This window comes from Bombina bombina, chromosome 1 (assembly GCF_027579735.1).
Source record: "Bombina bombina isolate aBomBom1 chromosome 1, aBomBom1.pri, whole genome shotgun sequence".
In the NCBI taxonomy this organism is placed as follows: Eukaryota; Metazoa; Chordata; class Amphibia; order Anura; family Bombinatoridae; genus Bombina; species Bombina bombina.
Window position 1 is genome coordinate 359466691 of NC_069499.1, and position 22224 is coordinate 359488914.

Below are 22224 nucleotides of genomic sequence, written 5' to 3' on the forward strand. Positions count from 1 at the left end.
TAAATTACACATTACTATTACACATTATTATGAATCGTAGTAACTATGCACAGCGTAAATAATAATTTTAGGGAAAAAAAAAGATTTGTACTTAAAAATAAAAAATACAAAGCGAAAATGTTGTTTTTCATAAAATGGGCTGAAGAAGGGCATTCCATGGGGTCGATTTATGAAGCAGTGGATGCTGTTTCCGACCCACTCCGCTTCAGATCCGCCTGAAGCGGAAGTTAAGAAGCAACAGTCGTAAGGCAGCGGACAGCAATCAGCCCGATCAGATACGATCGGTTTGATTGATACACACTGAAATAAGGAGCAGTCTGCAGAGGATTAGACACAAGGTAATCACAGAGGTAAAAAGTATATTAATATAACTGTGTTGGTTATGCAAAACTGGGGAATGGGTAATAAAGGGATTATCTATCTTTTTAAACAATAACAATTCTGGTGTAGACTGTCCCTTTAATCTAGCTGTTGGTATAAAACTATACACTGTAACAGTTCACAGAATAGGTCTGTCTATTGGTTAGTTCCTATCTCTATCACATTTGCTGAAAGGCCATTCACATTTATCTTCTATATTATTTTTAAAAACTTCCATCTTGCAAAGATCACTTCCCCAGTATGTGTCCCTTCTTGCATATTATTAATAAAGCAATGTAATGTGTGACCCCCTGCAGCAGGAAAACTGACTGCCTACAATGGGGTACAAATAATTACCTACATATTAACAATTAAGACTACAGATATATTTAAAGCTGATTGTTTATTATAGTCTGCATAGTTTTAAAAAATATTTCCAAGAGATTATAATCATAACTGCAAAGTAGCTTTCAGCCTCTTTATATTTCTGCTCACTCATCACAGTAATTAGATGTGTGCTTTTAAGAATAAGAGAATATTTCCCTTTGCTACAAAGGAAAAATCTGCTGCACTTTGTACTTGATGGAGGCAGGTTTCAGAGAACTGCTATCCTCATTCTTTATTGGTCAGCACAGAGAGGTGTGTACAGTTGTGTTGTCTTATAGACAGAGCAAGGTGAAGTCAAAAAATCTATAAAACTATCAGGATTGAACCTATTTGTTGAATCTAAAGCAGCGGAGTCTTCTTTCCAGAATGAAAATTGATATTCACAGTCACATACTTCCAAAGGAATGGCCAGATCTCAAACAGGTAACACATATACAAATGAACTATTACTGAATGGGCTCTGTGGTTATATTATTCATACACAATGTATATTGATTTTTTTAAAGGGACATGATAGAGAGAGTTAAAATTTGCAAGTGATAAAGTGATAAGTGGTAAATACATAGTATTGTATCCAAGCAACATTGTAATAATAATAATAACGATAATAAAAAATAATGATACAACATTTCTTTTTGTACTATTATGTCCCTTTAACATGATGTCAAGGATTAAAATTCCTTTTTTATGTACTGACCAGTGGGGCTGGACATTGTAAATTTTTCTGTCTAATTGTATTTATTTTAATTTACTGAAAATGCATTTCCTTGTTTCACTAAAAATCTAGTTAGGACATCACATTTCTCACTTAAGAACAGATAATCTTACAGCCTAGTCTGTTTCAGCAGTATTAAAGCTTTTCTATAGTGTAAATGAAAAGGAACAACTTCCGCAGGAAAAATGTGTGTTTAGTCACCAAAACAAAAAAACAAAGAACACCGTAATATTCTGTTTTAGATGGAACAGATAGATGTTTAAAATGTCCTATTATAGATGCCAGCAAGAAAATATATTTTAAATATAAAACATGTAATTTTAAAAACATTTAAATGGACACTAAACACTAAAGTCAAACTTAAACATTTATGATTCAGATAGAGCACTTTACTTACGTTATCAGATTTCACACAGTGTTTTTATATTCACACTTTGTGAGGCACCAGATCCTACTGAGCATGTGCAAGAGTTCACAGTTTATACATATACTAGTCTGTGATTGGTTAATGGTTGTCACATGATACAAGGGGCAAATGAGGAAAAAAATTAATTTGTCAGAAAAAAAAATCTACTGCTTATATAAAATTCAGAGTAAGTTATATTGCATTGTCTTTTTATTGGGCTCTTGCTAATTAGGCAGTTCTACTGTATTTGATATTATATGTTTTTGATAGATAGATGATAGTAACTTGCAAGTATATTAACCCCTAAATCCAAAAAGACATATATACCATCGTACTGCATAATGTATATTTACATCTGAGTTGCAGGAAGCTTCTGCAGTCTTGAGAGCTACTGTTCCTGAGCTCCAAGCCGGCGGGAGGTGTGGGAGGCAAGGCGGGAGATAGGTGGGCTGCAGAAGGGGGAAATGGAAGTAGGGTGCCCTCACATTGATTGCAGATAGGGGAATGTAGGGGGCACCACCACACTACAGGAACAAATTATTCATTAATAAATAAAATAACCAATAAAAAAAAAAAAAACATATAAATTGGGTCTAAGACGGCTGCCACTAGTTGGAGGGGGGAGGGTTTAAGAGCTGTTTGGGGGATCAGAAAGGTGGATGGGCTGAGAAGGGATCACTACACTTTGACAAAAAAAAAAACAACCTAAACTGCATACTGGTCCAGTGCCTAAGATGGTGGTGACCTGTGGGGGGTGAGGGAGGAAAGAGAGCCGTTTGTGAGGGTTTAGGTATGGATCAGGGAGTGGGAAGTGTCAGGTAGGAGGGTAATCTCTACTCTGCATCAAAAAGTAATCTTACAAGCTAATTGATTAACCCCTTCACTGACAGGAATTTCACGTAAGGTGCGCAGCAGCAATTAGCTGCATTCTAATTGCCAAAAGCAGTAGCAAAGCCATTTGTCATATGACTGCAGTAGTTGTGTTTAAATAATTTCAGTGAGAAACCAAAAGTTTTCAAAAAAGTTATGATCGTATCAAAAGCTCTATTTATGTTTAATCAGAGTGATAACAAATATGCTAAATATTCTCCGGTACTTTGGACAAGTTTTACTCTGAAACTCCAGGTAGCGACGCAGTTAAAGGGCTTAGTAAAGCTGAGGCTGTGAGTTTTTTACATAAAAAGTAAAAAGCATAGGGATATCCTACAAGCTAGATATGTTTATGCTTTTAGGAAACATTAGGCAGGCTTGTTGGGCCTATAGTTCTTATCTGCTGTCAAAATCTATTGGCTAGATTACGAGTTTTTGTCGGTAAGGGGTACGTTGCTAATGCACAGTTTTTCCTTACAGCTCACCTACAGTAACGCTGGTATTATGGGTCTTTACAAACCCGGCGTTAGCCGCAAAAAAGTGAGTGTAGAGCAGAATTTAGCTCACCTCAATACCAGCGTTGCTTACGTTAGTGGTAAGCAGGTAAAAAGTGCTCGTGCACGATTTCCCCATAGGGATCAATGGGACAGAGCCGGCTGAAAAAAAACCTAACACCTGCAAAAAAGCAGCGTAAAGCTCTTAACGCAGCCCCATTGATTCCTATGGGGAAACACATTTTATGTGGTAGAAAAAATCCTATTGGCTGATCCAATCAGCCAATAGGATTGAGCTTGCATTCTATTGGCTGTTCCAATCAGCCAATAGTATGCCAGCTCAATCCTATTGGCTGTTCAATCCTATTGGCTGATTGGATCAGCCAATAGGATTTTTTCTACCTTTATTCCGGTTGGCTGATAGAATTCTATCAGCCAATCGGAATTGAAGGGACGCTATCCTGGATGACGTAATTTAAAGGACCCGTCATTGTTCCAGTCACCGTCAAACGAAGAGGATGCTCAGCGTTGGATGTCTTGAAGATGGACCCGCTCCACTCCGGATGGATGAAGATAGAAGATGCCACCTGGATGAAGACTTCTGCCCGTCTGGAGGACCTCTTCTGCCCGGATAGGATGAAGACTTTGGACCGTCTGGAGGACCACTTCTGCCCGGTTGGGTGAAGACGTTTCAAGGTAGGGTGATCTTCAAGGGGGTAGTGTTAGGTTTTATTAAGGGGGGATTGGGTGGGTTTTAGAGTAGGGTTGGGTGTGTGGGTGGTGGGTTGTAATGTTGGGGGGTATTGTCTTTTTTTTTACAGGTAAAAGAGCTGATTACTTTGGGGCAATGCCCTGCAAAAAGCCCTTTTAAGGGCTATTTGTAATTTAGTATAGGGTAGGGCTTTTTATTATTTTGGGGGGCTTTTTTATTTTATTAGGGGGATTAGATTAGGTGTAATTAGTTTTAAAAACTTGTAATTATTTTATTATTTTCTATAATTTAGTGTTTTTTTTTTTTCATAATTTAGTTTATTTAATTTAATTGTAATTAATTGTAGTTAATTTAGGGGTTAATACATTTAATATAGTGGCGGCGACGTTGGGGTCGGCAGATTAGGGTTTAATAAATGTCACCACCTGCACCTGTGATACTGTGGAGCTGTACACTGTTCATGTGTATTCGGTTTAATAAATGTAGGCAGGTGTCGGCGATGTTAGGGACGGCAGATTAGGGGTTAACTTTGTGAGGCGGGAGTGCGGCGGTTTAGGGGTTAATACATTTATTGAAGTGGCGGCGATGTCCGGTTAGGCAGATTAGGGGTTAAAAATTTTAATATAGTGTTTACGATGTGGGGGGGCCTCGGTTTAGGGGTTAATAGGTAGTTTATGGGTGTTAGTGAACTTTTTAGCACTACGGCGTTAGCCCATAAAACTAAAACTTTTAAATGCGGTAGGAGTCTTGACAGGAGAGGGTGTACCGCTCACTTTTTCCAATACCGGCGTTAGGCAAGTCCCATTGAAAAGATAGGAAACGCAATTGACGTAAGGGGATTTGCGGTATGTTCGAGTCGCGGAAAAAAAGTGAGCGGTACACCTGTACCTGCCAGACTCGTAATACCAGCATTAGGAAAAAAGCAGCGTTGGGACCTCTCAACGCTGCTTTTTCACCCTAACGCAAGACTCGTAATCTAGGCGTATGTTTCTCTGTTTCTATGTATTTAATGGTCCTTTAAAGTGAATGTCAACTTTCAGGAATGAAAGCCCTGTTTTTAAAAATACTGTTAAAAACAGGGGCACTTTCATTCATGAAAGTTTACATTGAAGCCGTTCTTTTAAAATACTTACCTTTTATTCCTAGCAAGTGTGGAACACCGGAGCAGCGATTCCTCCGCCCCCAGGACGTCTCTTCTTACTTCAGAAATGATTAACCTGGCTTTCTCCAATCACGGCGTGGCCTCAGGCAATGTTTGCTTTGGGGGGGAAGCCATTATTGGAGGAAGCCGGATGCGTCATTTCTGGCGTAAGAAGAGACTACCTGGAGGCGGGGGAATTGCTACTAGGAATAAAAGGTAAGTATTTTAAAAGAACGGCTTCAATGTAAACTTTTATGAATTAAAGTGCCCCTGTTTTTAATAGTATTTTTAAAACAAGGGCTTTCATTTGTGAAAGTTGACATTCACTTTAAGTTTACTTATTTTATGAAATTTACTTAGTTCTGGTATTTTTTATTGAAAAGCATATATAGATATACTGGGGAGCTGCAATTCACACTGGGAGCAAGCTAATACACATATTAACACATAAATATATATGTATATAATCATCATTCATATATATTTATATTTGCTGCCATCGCTGCGCTTAGGGTTTGATGCTGTCTTTGATGGCATCAGAATGAGGCTCCCAATGCGAATGTGAGCTTGCATTTGCATTGCGCTTAATTTGTAATACCAGTGCACGCTAATGTATTACTCAGTGGAGAGCTAATATCTCTTGCGTGCAAGCGATATTTAGCTCTCCACTTCTAATAATCTAGCCTTAAATGTGCATGATTAATGACAAACAAAATGGTGATTTTGTGGGTTTACCAATCAGGTCACAGGTTGAAGGGCCTGTATGTTGATTGATTTGATTGATCACATTTAATAATATGTATTTATGCTAATAGGTGCCATGTGTACAATAAACCAGTTGTGCTCCATAACCTGAGAGATATGTGTGTATGTCTTGTTAAGGGATTTGAATCTGTAAAGCGGACACATGTTTGTTGAGTTATTGATGTGAATTATTAATGTTATTAATGTAAAAGTGCTTAGTATAATTTTAAACTTGGATTGAGCAAATAACATTTACTTCCTAATGTCATTTAATATGGCAGAGGTCATTTCAGTGTGATGCCCATGTGCAAACCAAAAGTTACTTTTTGGGGTAGTTGGAAAATAAGTTTAAAAGTGTCATCTAGGGTCCCTTTTAGCTGTTGTGATTGATAAGTGACAAATGACCTCGTAAATTTGTTGTATGTGCACATCACTATTAACTATTAGATATGTGCATGGCGAACAAATTCGGTTTGGTTCGGATCAATTCGGATTTTTTCGAATTTCGGTTCGGAACGATTCGAATTCGGAAAAATTTGAATCAATTCGGTTCGGATTCATTCGGATTCGAATAAATTCGGCTGGATTCGGTTCGGTTCGGAAATTCGGAATTTTGGTAAGTGTTAGGTGGGATTAGACTAGTATTATGTACTGTATATTAGGTGTAACCCATAGCAGAGTGATATAACCTAATATACTGTACAATACTAGTGTAATCCATGGCCATCCGAATCTACCGAATAAATCCGAACTAATTCTAATTTATTTGGTAGATTCGGCACTATTTTAATTCGGAAATTCGGATCGACCCTAATCCCGAATTTTACGAATTCGGCCGAATTTCAGAATCGATACGAAACAAATCGCACATGTCTATTAACTATAGTGTTCCGGATTCAGCCACACTCATTGCTAACAGAGGCATAAAATCCAGCACGTAGTAATGAAATCACCATAGACAAACATTAACAGCATAATGGGTCATACTGAAGAGCTCAATGACTTTAAACATGGCACTGTCATAGGATGCTTCCTTTTCCAAAAGCTAGTTTGTCAAATCTCTGTCCAACTGGATCTGCCTGTCAACTCTAAATGCTATAATTGTGGAGTGGAAGCATCTAGGAGCAACAGCCCAGCCACAAAGTAGTAGACCACGCTGAAGTGCATATCACGAAAAAATTGCCCATCATCTTCAGCATCACTTATTACAGAGTTCCAGACTGACTCTATAAGCAAAATCAGTACAAGAACTATGCATCAGGAGCTTCATGAAATGGGTGCCCATGACCGTGCAGCTGTACACAAATATCAAATCAACATGCAGAATGCCAAACGAGTGGTGTAAAGCTGAACTTTGAAGTAGTGGAGACATGTTATCTGGAGTGATGAATCATGCTTCACTATCTGGGAGTCTAATGAAAGAATTAGTGTGTGGCAGATGCCAGGAGAATGCTACCTAGCTGAATGCATAGTGCCTACTGTAAAGTCTGGTGGAGGAGGGATAATGGTCTGGAACAGTTTTTCAGGGTTTGGGCCAGGTCCCTTAGTTCCAGTGAAAGGTCATCTTAATGCAACAGGATTAAAAAAAATATTTTAGACAATTGGGTGCTTCCAGCTTTGCGGCACCAGATTGGTAAAGGCCCTTTCTTATTCCAACATGACTGTGCCTCTGTGCAGCAAGGTCCATGAAATCAAGTTTGATGTGGAGAAACTTGACAGACTCCATTGAACAACTTGAGATGAAAAGGATCGCTGATTGTGAACCAAACCTTCTCTCCATCATCAGCGCCAGAATCTTGTGAAATTCCTTCACAGAAAAGTGGCAGCTATTATAGCTGCAAAGGCAAATATTAATGTCCATAGTTTTGGAATGGGATGTGCTACAAGCTCATATAGATGTGAGGTTGCAGGTGTACAAATACAATTTGGATTGTGATCAGCAGAAAAAGGACTGGCACGTATTAAATATGGAACCAATTTTTACTGAAGCAAAAATAAAAAAAATGAAAAAGTGCTGCTGATAAACAATAAAAAAAGTCTGATTGTGAGCACAGTGAGAGGGAAAAAGATTAATCTGCATCCATTAACATTCAGATAATTACCAAAAAATAGATTGTAATCAAACCCTTAGTTTTATGCAAGCAACAGTGCAGTAATGTCCTAGAATATTTTAATGTTCTAGAACTTTTATGTCCCTTAAAGACACTTATATGAGATTATGTTACATTAGTTTATTATATGCAATACCATATTAATATATTTTGGGACAGTATGGCCTATTTTCACTTAGTTTAACTTAGACATTAAACTACTGTTTAAAGTATGCCAGTAATGGGGTGAATACTGTACCATCTCAAATTCTTAATAGTTTTTCTAAATGATCTTAGAAAATGTCTGCAGATATATTTGCTCAAAAATACTCTCAAACATAATATAATCTGCCCCTATTATTGTATTTTCCTTGTGTGGGCTAGATTACTAGTGGAGAGCCAACAGTTATGCACAAGCAAAAAGGGGGTTTATCGTGGGACTTTGCGTGCGTCAGGTTTTTTCTCTAGTATTACAAGTTGAAAGTAAATGCTATTGCTTGAGCGCAGTTGAAGTTAATGCTTGCCGGGATATTGCGTGACCGAAAACAGTTAACTTTCAATTTGTAATATGAGCATTACCCGACACGCCCAAAAGCCTTACTTATAGTGGAGTTAACGCTCGCATTAAATACCGCTCCACGTAATCTGGCCCTGTATTGGCACATTTAGCTACTTTCATTAATATAAGGTTTTTCTAAAGTGTGCAATACTAACTGTTACAGAAATAAGTCATGTAAAGAACATGCATTCAGAAGTTCATTAGTACAATATAATATCTGATAACCTTTACACCTCAGCCCATAAAATAGCATTAGATAAGCATTAGATGCCACAGCGAAGCTACTTAATGAAGGTTCACTTTCCACTGCAAACAGATTCAAAGGAAAGGTGTGGTATCTATGATTGTACTGTGTAGCATTAAACATACATACATATACTGTATACTGTATATAAATAAATATATATATATATATACACACACACACATACATGCATATACTGTATACTGTATATAAATAAATATATATATATATACACACACACACATACATGCATACATACACACATATATATATATATATATATATATATATATATATATACACACACATACATATATATATACTGTATACATATATACATATATACATACATATATATATATACATATATATATATATATATATATATATATATATATATGTGTGTGTGTGTGTGTGTGTGTGTGTTCTAACTGCTTTGCATCCTATACTTAATGGTGTTTTTTCACTCCCTCAATGCCACAGCATACTTTTTCTTTTTGCTAAAACTGTTTTTAGTTGTTCACTGTTTCTAACAGTTTTTTTTCAGTGAGGTGCCAACACAAATCATACCTTGTTTTTTTTTCTTTTGTTTTTGTTTTAAGCAGATAAAGCACTTTGAGAACATATTCTTTATTTTGCAGAAATATCCAAATATGGGAAAAAGTCACCCAAAGAAATACAAAAAAGGTTAATTTTTTGTGTGTCACTTTCTATATTGTACATGATAAATAAATCATGAGAGTTAGTTGATAAATATCTCAAATGCAATTTTTATAGTTCCAATTTTAGCATCAGTTCATCTTCCCAAGCCTCTAAAATTTACCTTAAGGATAAACACTTCTAAAAGTCATCTTTTTGCACACATTGGTTAGCATGCATATTACAAGTTGAAATTAAAACTTTTGCGTGCGAGTAAAACCCAACGCGCGCTAACTTCAAAGAAACAAACTAACTATTATTTATATTTTTTAATACATCTATATTAATTATTTACATTAATTAATAATATTTTAAAATAACTCATGTCAGGTTAGCGCACATGAAGAATTAGTATACTGCTGTCGAAATTTTTTATAGATGCACTAAAAAATTCTAAAAAATCCATAGATTATAATAATTATAATAAGATAACTAATTCTTCATGTGCTCTAACCCGACACCATGCTAGACCTATATCAAAGCACATTTTATTATTAAATATATATATTTATATATCTGATGTTAATGTAAAATATATACCTATACCTATATATCTATAGGAATAGTGTTTATATGTATTTATGTTGTGTTTGGTGCAACCTTTATTTTATCCCTAACCCTTTATGCAAGGTCTTTAGTCATGCTACCCCAACACGCATTAAATTTGGTTGCGCTTAAGCGAATGTGTTTACTTTCAACTTGTAATACGCACATACATTAACATGCTTGCGATATTCTAATATCGCTCGTTCACAAACTTTAGCGTGCCACTTGTAATATAGCCTATAGAATTTCACAAATTGCCATCTTTTTTTACAAGTTGAAAGTAAAAAGTTGGCCTTCTAGGCAGAGTTGCAAAAAAAAAAAAGCCTTATACCTATTTACACATATAATCACATTTAAATAGATATGTATACACATATATACATGTATAAATACACGCATACACATATTTAGACATGCAAATATATATATCACTTAAACAGCATACATACCTTGCTTACTGTTTAGTTATTTAGAATTTTTTTGTTTAGTTTGTTAAGGTTTATTTATTATTTAAATATTCCATACCAGTATGAATTTAATTAGGAGTACTTAGGAATAAATTTTGTTTTGATTTCACAATTTGATTTCACTCTGTGTATTGTTCAGTTGGTGTCCTTTAACAGGAGTTCTGTTGAATTATTTGGAATAACCAGTGCGCATCGAGATAGACTTTGGAAATTGCTTTATTTAAGTGATTTCCAATTCTCTTCTTATATTTAACATTTCTATCTAACTGCACCATCACTCTGTAAGATTTGCACAAACAGAGTGGTGAGGGCTACTTTTTTACAATTGAGATTGGTGCTGTTAGTTTTTTCATTTTATATATATATATATATATATATATATATATATATATATATATATATATATATATACATACATACACACACACATTGGAGCCCTTTCCAGTCAAACAGTTTGCCATATACCATATCCCTTTCAAAACCTTTAATTTTAGCTTGGTCTTGATGTCAATTGAAAGCATAGGTTGCGCTAGAGCGATGTCGGCTGTGCTAACCCTTCTCTGGTAAATGGGATTTATCATGGACTTCTAGGTGTCGTTCCGATATAAATCGTCGCCCGCAAAAGCCGGCGACGCCAATATTTGCGCGGATTTGGTATCCTATATACGGCGTAACCTAGAAGTTAGGCGCGTATATTTCTGCCGTCGCCCGCAGTTTTTTGGGCCATAGGCAGGTATACCAAACCCGCGCAGTTTGGTATCCAATATGCAGCGTAAGGACTTACGTGGCGAAAAAGGAGAAAACTTACTCCATTTTCACCTTGCCACAAAAAGCAGCCGTAAGAAGCCTTACGCTGACTATTGGAGCCCCGTAACTCCCTAAACTAACTAGAAAATAAACCTAACACCTAACGCATGCGCAATGTCTATCTCCCTGTCAACCGCGATCTGCTAAATAAAACCTAACACCTAACGCATGCGCAATGTCTATCTACCTGTCAACCGCGATCCCCCCCCCCGAAATCCCTAATAAAGTTATTACCCCCTAAACCGCCGCTCCCGGACCCCGCCGCCATCTACATAAACTAACCCCCTACTGTGAGCCTCTAAAACCGCCGCCATCTACCTTATCTATCCCCTAATCTGACCCCTTACACCGCCGCCACCTATATAAAAATTATTAACCCCTAATGTAAGCCCCTTACACCGCCGCCATCTCTATTAAAATGATTAACCCCTAATTTAATCTACCTACCCCGCCGCCAGCTATGTTATCTATATTAACCCTAAGTATATTATAGTTAATATAGGTATTACATTATATATATTAACTATATTAACCCTAATTATATTAGGGTTAATATAGTTAATATAGTTACTATAGTATTTATATTAACTATATTAACTCTATCTAACCCTAACTAAATTTATATTAAATTAATCTAATTCATTTATAAACTAAAATATTCCTATTTAAATCTAAATACTTACCTATAAAATAAACCCTAAGATAGCTACAATATAATTAATAATTACATTGTAGCTATGTTAGGGTTAATATTTATTTTACAGGTAAATTGTTAATTATTTTAACTAGGTATAATAGATATTAAATAGTTATTAACTATTTAATATCTACCTAGTTAAAATAATTACCCAATTACCTGTAAAATAAATCCTAACCTAAGTTACAAATACACCTACACTATCAATAAATTTAATAAACTACAAACATCTATCTAAAAATACAATTAAATTAACTAAACTAAATTACAAAAAAAACAAACACTAAATTACAAAAAATAAAAAAAAGATTACAAGATATTTAAGCTAATTACACCTATTCTAAGCCCCCTAATAAAATAATAAACCCCCAAAATAAAAAAAATTCCCTGCCCTATTCTAAATTTAACAAATTTCAAAGCTCTTTACCTTACCAGCCCTTAAAATGGCCTTTTGTGGGGCATGCCCCAAAGAATTCAGCTCTTTTGCATACAACAAATACAATACCCCCCCCCATTACAACCCACATACCCCTATTCTAAACCCACCCAAACCCCCCTTAAAAAAGCCTAACACTACCCCCCTGAAGATCTCCCTACCTTGTCTTCACCACACCGGGCCGAACTCCTGATCCGATCCGGGCGATGTCTTCCTCCAAGCGGCAAAGAAGAATTCTTCCTCCGGCGACGTCTTCCTCCAAGCGGCAGCAAAGTCTTCATTCTTCCGGCGGCATCTTCAATCTTCAATCGAAGAAAGAAGATTGAAGATGCCGCCGGAAGAATGAAGACTTTGCTGCCGCTTGGAGGAAGACGTCGCCGGAGGAAGAATTCTTCTTTGCCGCTTGGAGGAAGACATCGCCCGGATCGGATCAGGAGTTCGGCCCGGTGTGGTGAAGACAAGGTAGGGAGATCTTCAGGGGGGTAGTGTTAGGCTTTTTTAAGGGGGGTTTGGGTGGGTTTAGAATAGGGGTATGTGGGTGGTGGGTTGTAATGGGGGGGGGGTATTGTATTTGTTGTATGCAAAAGAGCTGAATTCTTTGGGGCATGCCCCACAAAAGGCCCTTTTAAGGGCTGGTAAGGTAAAGAGCTTTGAAATTTGTTAAATTTAGAATAGGGCAGGGAATTTTTTTTATTTTGGGGGTTTATTATTTTATTAGGGGGCTTAGAATAGGTGTAATTAGCTTAAATATCTTGTAATCTTTTTTTTATTTTTTGTAATTTAGTGTTTGTTTTTTTTGTAATTTAGTTTAGTTAATTTAATTGTATTTTTAGATAGATGTTTGTAGTTTATTAAATTTATTGATAGTGTAGGTGTATTTGTAACTTAGGTTAGGATTTATTTTACAGGTAATTGGGTAATTATTTTAACTAGGTAGATATTAAATAGTTAATAACTATTTAATATCTATTATACCTAGTTAAAATAATTAACAATTTACCTGTAAAATAAATATTAACCCTAACATAGCTACAATGTAATTATTAATTATATTGTAGCTATCTTAGGGTTTATTTTATAGGTAAGTATTTAGATTTAAATAGGAATATATTAGTTTATAAATGAATTAGATTAATTTAATATAAATTTAGTTAGGGTTAGATAGAGTTAATATAGTTAATATAAATACTATAGTAACTATATTAACTATATTAACCCTAATATAATTAGGGTTAATATAGTTAATATATATAATGTAATACCTATATTAACTATAATATACTTAGGGTTAATATAGATAACATAGCTGGCGGCGGGGTAGGTAGATTAAATTAGGGGTTAATCATTTTAATAGAGATGGCGGCGGTGTAAGGGGCTTACATTAGGGGTTAATAATTTTTATATAGGTGGCGGCGGTGTAAGGGGTCAGATTAGGGGATAGATAAGGTAGATGGCGGCGGTTTTAGAGGCTAACAGTAGGGGGTTAGTTTATGTAGATGGCGGCGGGGTCCGGGAGCGGCGGTTTAGGGGGTAATAACTTTATTAGGGATTTCGGGGGGGGGGGATCGCGGTTGACAGGGAGATAGACATTGCGCATGCGTTAGGTGTTAGGTTTATTTTAGCAGATCGCGGTTGACAGGGAGATAGACATTGCGCATGCGTTAGGTGTTAGGTTTATTTTAGCAGATCGCGGTTGACAGGGAGATAGACATTGCGCATGCGTTAGGTGTTAGGTTTATTTTCTAGTTAGTTTAGGGAGTTACGGGGCTCCAATAGTCAGCGTAAGGCTTCTTACGGCTGCTTTTTGTGGCGAGGTGAAAATGGAGTAAGTTTTCTCCATTTTCGCCACGTAAGTCCTTACGCTGCATATTGGATACCAAACTGCGCGGGTTTGGTATACCTGCCTATGGCCCAAAAAACTGTGGGCGACGGCAGAAATATACGGGCGTAACTTCTAGGTTACGCCGTATATGTGATACCAAATCCGCGCAAATATTGGCGTCGCCGGCTTTTGCGGGCGACGCTTTATATCGGATCGACCCCCTGAACTACAGGCCCTGTGTACTTCCTGTCAGAAGTAGTTCCCCAAATCACAGATATGTTGAGAGAAGACCCCCCTAAACATTTTTTTTTTTTACTAAGGAACCCAAAACTGGTAGCTGGAAATAAAGGGTTCATCTTTTTAGCTAGACAGGCATATAATTGTTTTGATTTTAGATATGCCTATAGGAGAAACATCTGGTTAGTCAGCCATTTCCCCTGCCCTGTATCATGTGAGACCAATCAGCTAATCACATACCCATGTACGTATATACTGTGCACATCTGGCTAGCTGGTGCCTCAGAAAGATTATGCACATTTTAATGATAGAAGTAAATTGGAAAAAAAAATATTTTGTTTAATGTTGACTTTAGTGTCCTTTTACAAACTCAACAGGACGTGCATATTTCAAAAGTTAAAGTGTCATTAAAGTCAACAAACTTCTCTTGGGTATATGAAAGAGCACTGTTTGAAACATTTAAAAAAAATCTTGTATGAAAAAATAGTAAAAAAAAAAAAAATGAAAACCCCAAAAAACCTTTAGGAGAAAGGAAAACAATTGGCATAAATATGATATTTTAATAAAGATACTATTTAAAAATATGTTCACAAAATGTCATTATTGTCTCTTTATTTTAATTTGTTAAAATCATTTTATGTTTTTCTAAATGACAGTAAACATACATAAGGGAAAACTATTTTAGACAAAGAAAACCCTTGAATTCCTAATGAGATTACATGCTATGATAATGTATAATTTCATATTATTGGATATAAAGAGCAAAATATGATAAATCTGTATCCATGTTTTAGTGCTTTTATGAGATTTGAAACGTATTTTTAAGTAGCTTGTTGAAGAAATCAAGCACACAGTGGGTTAAGTCTATTGACTGTGAGCTGCAGGACAGTCACTTAACAGTACAGTCACCTTCACATATACATGTGTAACGTTTTCTTTGCTGCTAAAATATTAATGAATACTCGAAGGTGACCTTCAGCCTTTTGCTGAATCATGTACTTTAAAATAAAGTGTCAACATACGGCTAATATTTAACCAATTGGAAACAGAAAGCAAGCTCTTTCACTTGCTAGTGCCATCATTTCTCTTTTTATGCAATATTTGCTTTTGGCACATTTGATATTTTTAAGGTATCCCTGCTGAAATATCAAGCCAGTGAGAAATGATGACATCCGTAAAAGTTCCTGTTAATGCAGCTGGCTAAGAATAGATACAAAGCTCAGTGCAGAATGCTTGTTCAGTGGTCTACACATTCAAATCACTCATTAATAAAATACATTCAAAGTTCAGCTCATAAAAAACTTTAATTTTGATTCTATTGCAGTTAAATCTATTGCAGTTAAAGGGATACTAAACCCACATTTTTTTCTTTAATGATTCAGATAGCGCATGCAATTTTAAGCAACTTTCTAATTTACTCCTATTATCAATTTTACTTTGTTCTCATGTTATCTTGATTTGAAAAAGCAGTAATAAAAGGTTAGGAGACAGCACCTTGGTAGAGCTTGCTGATTGGTTTGCTTCATTTAGCCACAAATCAGCAAGTGCTACCCAGGTGCTGAACAAAAAATGGTCCGGCTCTAAAGCTTACAGCACTGCTTTTTCAAATCAAGATAGCATGAGAACAAATAAAAATTGATAATAGGAGTAAATTAGAAATGTGCTTTAAATCTCATGCTCTATCTGAATCATGAAAGAAAAAAAAAATAGGTTTAGTATCCCTTTAAAGTGCTGTAAATTGTGTAACTGTTGTTTTAATTTCTAGCATTTCAGAAAACAATGTAGTTTTTAAAGGGACAGTCTAGTCCAAAATCAACTTTTATGATTCAAATAAGGCATGTAATTTTAAACAACTTTCTAATTTACTTTTATCACCAATTTTGCTTTGTTCTCTTGGTATTCTTAGTTGAAAGCTAAACCTAGGTAGGCTTATATGCTAATTTCTTAGCCTTTGAAGGCCGCCTCTTATTTGAATGCATTTTGACAGTTCTTCACCACTAGAGGGTATTAGTTAATGTGTGTCATATAGATAACATTGTGCTCACACACTTGGAGTTACCAAGAAGCCAGCACTGATTGGCTAAAATGCAAGTCTGTCAAAAGAACTGAATAAGGGAGCAGTTTGCAGAGGTTTAGATACAAGGTAATCACAGAGGTAAAAGGTGTATTACTATAACTGTGTTGGTTATGCAAAACTGGGGAATAGGTAATAAAGGGATTATCTATCTTTTTAAACAATAACAATTCTGGTGTAGACTGTCCCTTTAATTGTATTTGTCAAATTTTGCATAGAGATTATGAGCTAGATTATGAGTGGCCTGCTATCTGATGTGTGCAAGGAAAAAGGGGTTAATCACAGCTCTCTGTGAGCGTTGGAATTAGCGCACATATTACAAATTGAAAGTAAATGCATTCGCTTGAGCACAATTTAATTTAACACATGTTGGGATAGTATTTACAGACATATATACATATATAAACACATAAATACATATGTATACATATATAGACATGTATATAAATGCATTGGAGCTCTTTGCAGTCAAGTAACAGAAAGCATGTAAAATCATATTTATGCAATATTCATATTTATTAACGTGTTTACTGTAAATATTTCACATTCCAATGTTCATTAAATAGAGGAATATGTTCTAGGTATTTTTAAATAGATATTCTCTCTCTCTGAATTTATATTCAGTGTGTGTATGTATATATAGTATATATATATATATATATATATTTATATAAATTGTGCCAGCACCCCTAGTTTAATAAATGTCACAGTTCTATATACTGAGATAAGATATTGTGTGTCCTATATAGGACCACACTTCTCAGTATAGTGCACGGATAAGGGTATTTGGTTAATATACATTTGAACAAGAAAAAATAGACCCTTATTTATCCAGCACCCAACTATGTCTGAAAAAATATATACTATTAGACAAGGAAAGATTATTGAGTCAATAATTCACATACTCTTTGAAAATGCGTAATTATAAGATTTATATATCAATATCAGTATTACAATAAATCATAGGCATGACCCCCAAATTATAAGGCTCAAAGTCCACAACCCGGGTTGTTAGTGGAAGTTAGTAAGTTAGTCCGTTAATTAACCGGTATTGGATAAATTCAAATGCCTTTGTTTTGGCATATTTGTAATCCCAGGATTGGAAACCAACGTTAATGCAAGGACAGCACCAATTATTGTGTAACACTAACACAGCAGGTATAACTTGTATCTTCGTACTCCCAATGCAAATTTGTAACTGTATCACTTTCAGCAAAAAATGGCAACTCTTCCATACCACATTTAACTCGCTGTGACAGTTCTTTGTTGCGTGTAGAGACATAATAAACAAGTACCTGCACAGTTTTTCGGCTCTTTCAGTGCATCCGCACGCGCGTAGCTGCTTGTTTGTTTAGTTGGAGCGGTGCAACAGCTGAGCACCGTCCAACAGCTGATTTCCCAAGAAAATCATACTTCCGCTGAAAGTTAAGGCGTGCGGATGCACTGAAAGAGCCGAAAAACTGCGGAGGAAAAAGCAAAGGTGATATCTCCAAACCCGGTCTTTATCGAAACAGTTGGAAGCAACGAGCAGGTAGATATGGCACCATGATATGTCACTATCGAAACATCGAGGAAGCAGGTACTTGTTTATAATGTCTCTACACGCAACATAGAACTGTCACAGCGAGTTAAATGTGGTATGGAAGAGTTGCCATTTTTTGCTGAAAGTGATACAGTTACAAATTTGCATTGGGAGTACGAAGATACAAGTTATACCTGCTGTGTTAGTGTTACACAATAATTGGTGCTGTCCTTGCATTAACGTTGGTTTCCAATCCTGGGATTACAAATATGCCAAAACAAAGGCATTTGAATTTATCCAATACCGGTTAATTAACGGACTAACTTACTAACTTCCACTAACAACCCGGGTTGTGGACTTTGAGCCTTATAATTTGGGGGTCATGCCTATGATTTATTGTAATGCTGATATTGATATATAAATCTTATAATTACGCATTTTCAAAGAGTATGTGAATTATTGACTCAATAATCTTTCCTTGTCTAATAGTATATATTTTTTCAGACATAGTTGGGTGCTGGATAAATAAGGGTCTATTTTTTCTTGTTCAAATGTATATATATATATATATATATATATATACAGGGAGTGCAGAATTATTAGGCAAATGAGTATTTTGACCACATCATCCTCTTTATGCATGTTGTCTTACTCCAAGCTGTATAGGCTCGAAAGCCTACTACCAATTAAGCATATTAGGTGATGTGCATCTCTGTAATGAGAAGGGGTGTGGTCTAATGACATCAACACCCTATATCAGGTGTGCATAATTATTAGGCAACTTCTTTTCCTTTGGCAAAATGGGTCAAAAGAAGGACTTGACAGGCTCAGAAAAGTCAAAAATAGTGAGATATCTTGCAGAGGGATGCAGCACTCTTAAAATTGCAAAGCTTCTGAAGCGTGATCATCGAACAATCAAGCGTTTCATTCAAAATAGTCAACAGGGTCGCAAGAAGCGTGTGGAAAAACCAAGGCGCAAAATAACTGCCCATGAACTGAGAAAAGTCAAGCGTTCAGCTGCCAAGATGCCACTTGCCACCAGTTTGGCCATATTTCAGAGCTGCAACATCACTGGGGTGCCCAAAAGCACACGGTGTGCAATACTCAGAGACATGGCCAAGGTAAGAAAGGCTGAAAGACGACCACCACTGAACAAGACACACAAGCTGAAACGTCAAGACTGGGCCAAGAAATATCTCAAGACTGATTTTTCTAAGGTTTTATGGACTGATGAAATGAGAGTGAGTCTTGATGGGCCAGATGGATGGGCCCGTGGCTGGATTGGTAAAGGGCAGAGAGCTCCAGTCCGACTCAGACGCCAGCAAGGTGGAGGTGGAGTACTGGTTTGGGCTGGTATCATCAAAGATGAGCTTGTGGGGCCTTTTCGGGTTGAGGATGGAGTCAAGCTCAACTCCCAGTCCTACTGCCAGTTTCTGGAAGACACCTTCTTCAAGCAGTGGTACAGGAAGAAGTCTGCATCCTTCAAGAAAAACATGATTTTCATGCAGGACAATGCTCCATCACACGCGTCCAAGTACTCCACAGCGTGGCTGGCAAGAAAGGGTATAAAAGAAGAAAATCTAATGACATGGCCTCCTTGTTCACCTGATCTGAACCCCATTGAGGACCTGTGGTCCATCATCAAATGTGAGATTTACAAGGAGGGAAAACAGTACACCTCTCTGAACAGTGTCTGGGAGGCTGTGGTTGCTGCTGCACGCAATGTTGATGGTGAACAGATCAAAACACTGACAGAATCAATGGATGGCAGGCTTTTGAGTGTCCTTGCAAAGAAAGGTGGCTATATTGGTCACTGATTTGTTTTTGTTTTGTTTTTGAATGTCAGAAATGTATATTTGTGAATGTTGAGATGTTATATTGGTTTCACTGGTAAAAATAAATAATTGAAATGGGTATATATTTGTTTTTTGTTAAGTTGCCTAATAATTATGCACAGTAATAGTCACCTGCACACACAGATATCCCCCTAAAATAGCTATAACTAAAAACAAACTAAAAACTACTTCCAAAACTATTCAGCTTTGATATTAATGAGTTTTTTGGGTTCATTGAGAACATGGTTGTTGTTCAATAATAAAATTAATCCTCAAAAATACAACTTGCCTAATAATTCTGCACTCCTTGTATATATATATATACCGTATATAGGTAAACATATATTTTACCAAAAAACATCATATATATATATATATATATATATATATATTAAATATGTGTATATATATATATATATATATATATATATATATATATATATATATACGTATTTAACAATAAATAGAAAATATTCTGCAATGTGAAGAACATTTTAATGTGAAATATTAATATTTCATGTCGGGTTAGCGCACGTAATAGAACACAATCGGTTTGCGCACAAGTAAGGTTTTTTCCACTTTTCATGCTCCGTTGAAGATTATGGGGAAATGTGTTAACATGGTCGCTATAGTCAAATATTGGCTTTTTGCACGCATCGGGTTAGCTCACTCAAAACCTTTTTTCTTTCAACTAGTAATACTCGCACAACCCGATGCTCGTAAAAAGCTTACTTCTAGCGGAGTTAGCGCGCGAGCAAGAGCACAAAATACCGCCCCACTCGTAATCTAGCCCTATATTTGTATACTGATTTTATACTATGAGATCTATCTGCCCTTATAATTCAGAGAATTGGTGGGGAATGTAAATAATTAACGGCTAGATTACGTGTTTTGCGTTATGAGTGAAAAAGCAGCGTTATGGCTCTTTTTCACTACCGCTGTTATTACGAGTCTTGCAGGTATAGGTGCACCGCACACTTTTTTGGCCATAACGTAACTACCGCAGCTTTCAAAAAGTCCTTTTTCAATGGGACTTCCATAGCGCCGGTATTACGAGTTTGCCTGGGAGGCCAAAAAGTGAGCGGTACAGTCAATACCGTCCAGATCCGTACCGTAAACTGAAAGTCAGTAGTTATGGCTTTTATGTTACAAAGCCGTAACATAAAACTCATAACTAATGTGCTAAAAAGTACACTAACACCCATAAACTACCTATTAACCCCTAAACCGAGGCCCTCCTGCATCGCAAACACTAAAATAAATTTATTAAACCCCTAATCTGCCCCTCCCGACATCGCCACCACTAAAATAAACATATTAACCCCTAAACCGCCATACTCCCGCATCGCAAATACTAGTTAAATATTATTAACCCCTAATCTGCTGTCCCATCTACTTACAGTTTTTGAAGACCGGACATCTATCCTAAACAAAGCCAGGAAAAGTCTTCATCCAAGCGGCAAGAAGTCCTCAACGAAGCCGGGAGAAGTTTTCATCCAAACGGCAAGAAGTGGTCCTCCAGGAGGGCAGAAGTCTTCATCCAGACGGCATCTTCTAGCTTCATCCTTCTGACACGGAGCGCCTCCATCTTCAAGACATCCGGCGTGGAGCATAATCTTCAATCGATGGCTCTTCCAGAATGAAGGTTTCTTTAAGGGACGTCATCCAAGATGGCGTCCCTTGAATTCTGATTGGCTGATAGATCGAAATTAGAGGTGAAAAAATCCTATCAGCCAATAGGATTGGGCCAATAGGATTTTTTCACCTTTAATTCCGATTAATTGATAGAATTCTATCAGCCAATCAAAATTCAAGAGGCGCCATCTTGGATGACGTCCCTTAAAGGAACCTTCATTCTGGAAGACCCGCCAATTGAAGAGGATACTCTGCGCCGGATGTCTTGAAGATGGAGCCGCTCCGTGTCAGAAGGATGAAGATAGAAGATGTCGTCTGGATGAAGACTTCTGCCTGCTTGGAGGACCACTTCTTGCCGCCTGGATGAAGACTTCTCTCGGCTTCATTGAGGACTTCTTGCCGCTTGGATGAAGACTTCTCCCGGCCTCGTTGAGGATGGATGTCCGGTCTTCAAAAACTGTAAGTGGATCTTCAGGGGTTAGTGTTAGGTTTTTTTTTTATGGTTTATTGGGTGGGTTTTATTTTTAGATTAGGGCTTGGGCTGAAAAAGAGCTAAATGCCCTTTTAAGGGCAATGCCCATCCACATGCCCTTTTCATGGCAATGAGGAGCTTAGGTTTTTTTAAATAGGATTTTATTTGGGGGGTTTGGTTGTGTGGGTGGTGGGTTTTACTGTTGGGGAGTTGTTTGTATTTTTTTTTACAGGTAAAAGAGCTGATTTATTTG

At 36.6% G+C, this 22224-nt stretch overlaps 1 protein-coding gene across 3 annotated transcripts in view; it reads left to right on the forward strand.

Annotated features, from left to right (window-relative positions):
* The first annotated feature begins 1024 nt into the window (after window positions 1-1024).
* ACMSD (aminocarboxymuconate semialdehyde decarboxylase) overlaps window positions 1025-22224 on the forward strand; it is a 325314-nt gene continuing 304114 nt past the window's right edge. The window contains exon 1 of one of the 3 annotated variants that reach the window (XM_053698228.1): window positions 1025-1170. In XM_053698228.1, coding sequence (XP_053554203.1) covers window positions 1114-1170 — 57 coding nt within the window. In that variant the 5' untranslated portion in view covers window positions 1025-1113. The remainder of the gene's footprint in view (window positions 1171-22224) is intronic. The other 2 variants (XM_053698227.1, XM_053698229.1) reach the window with 2 other exon arrangements.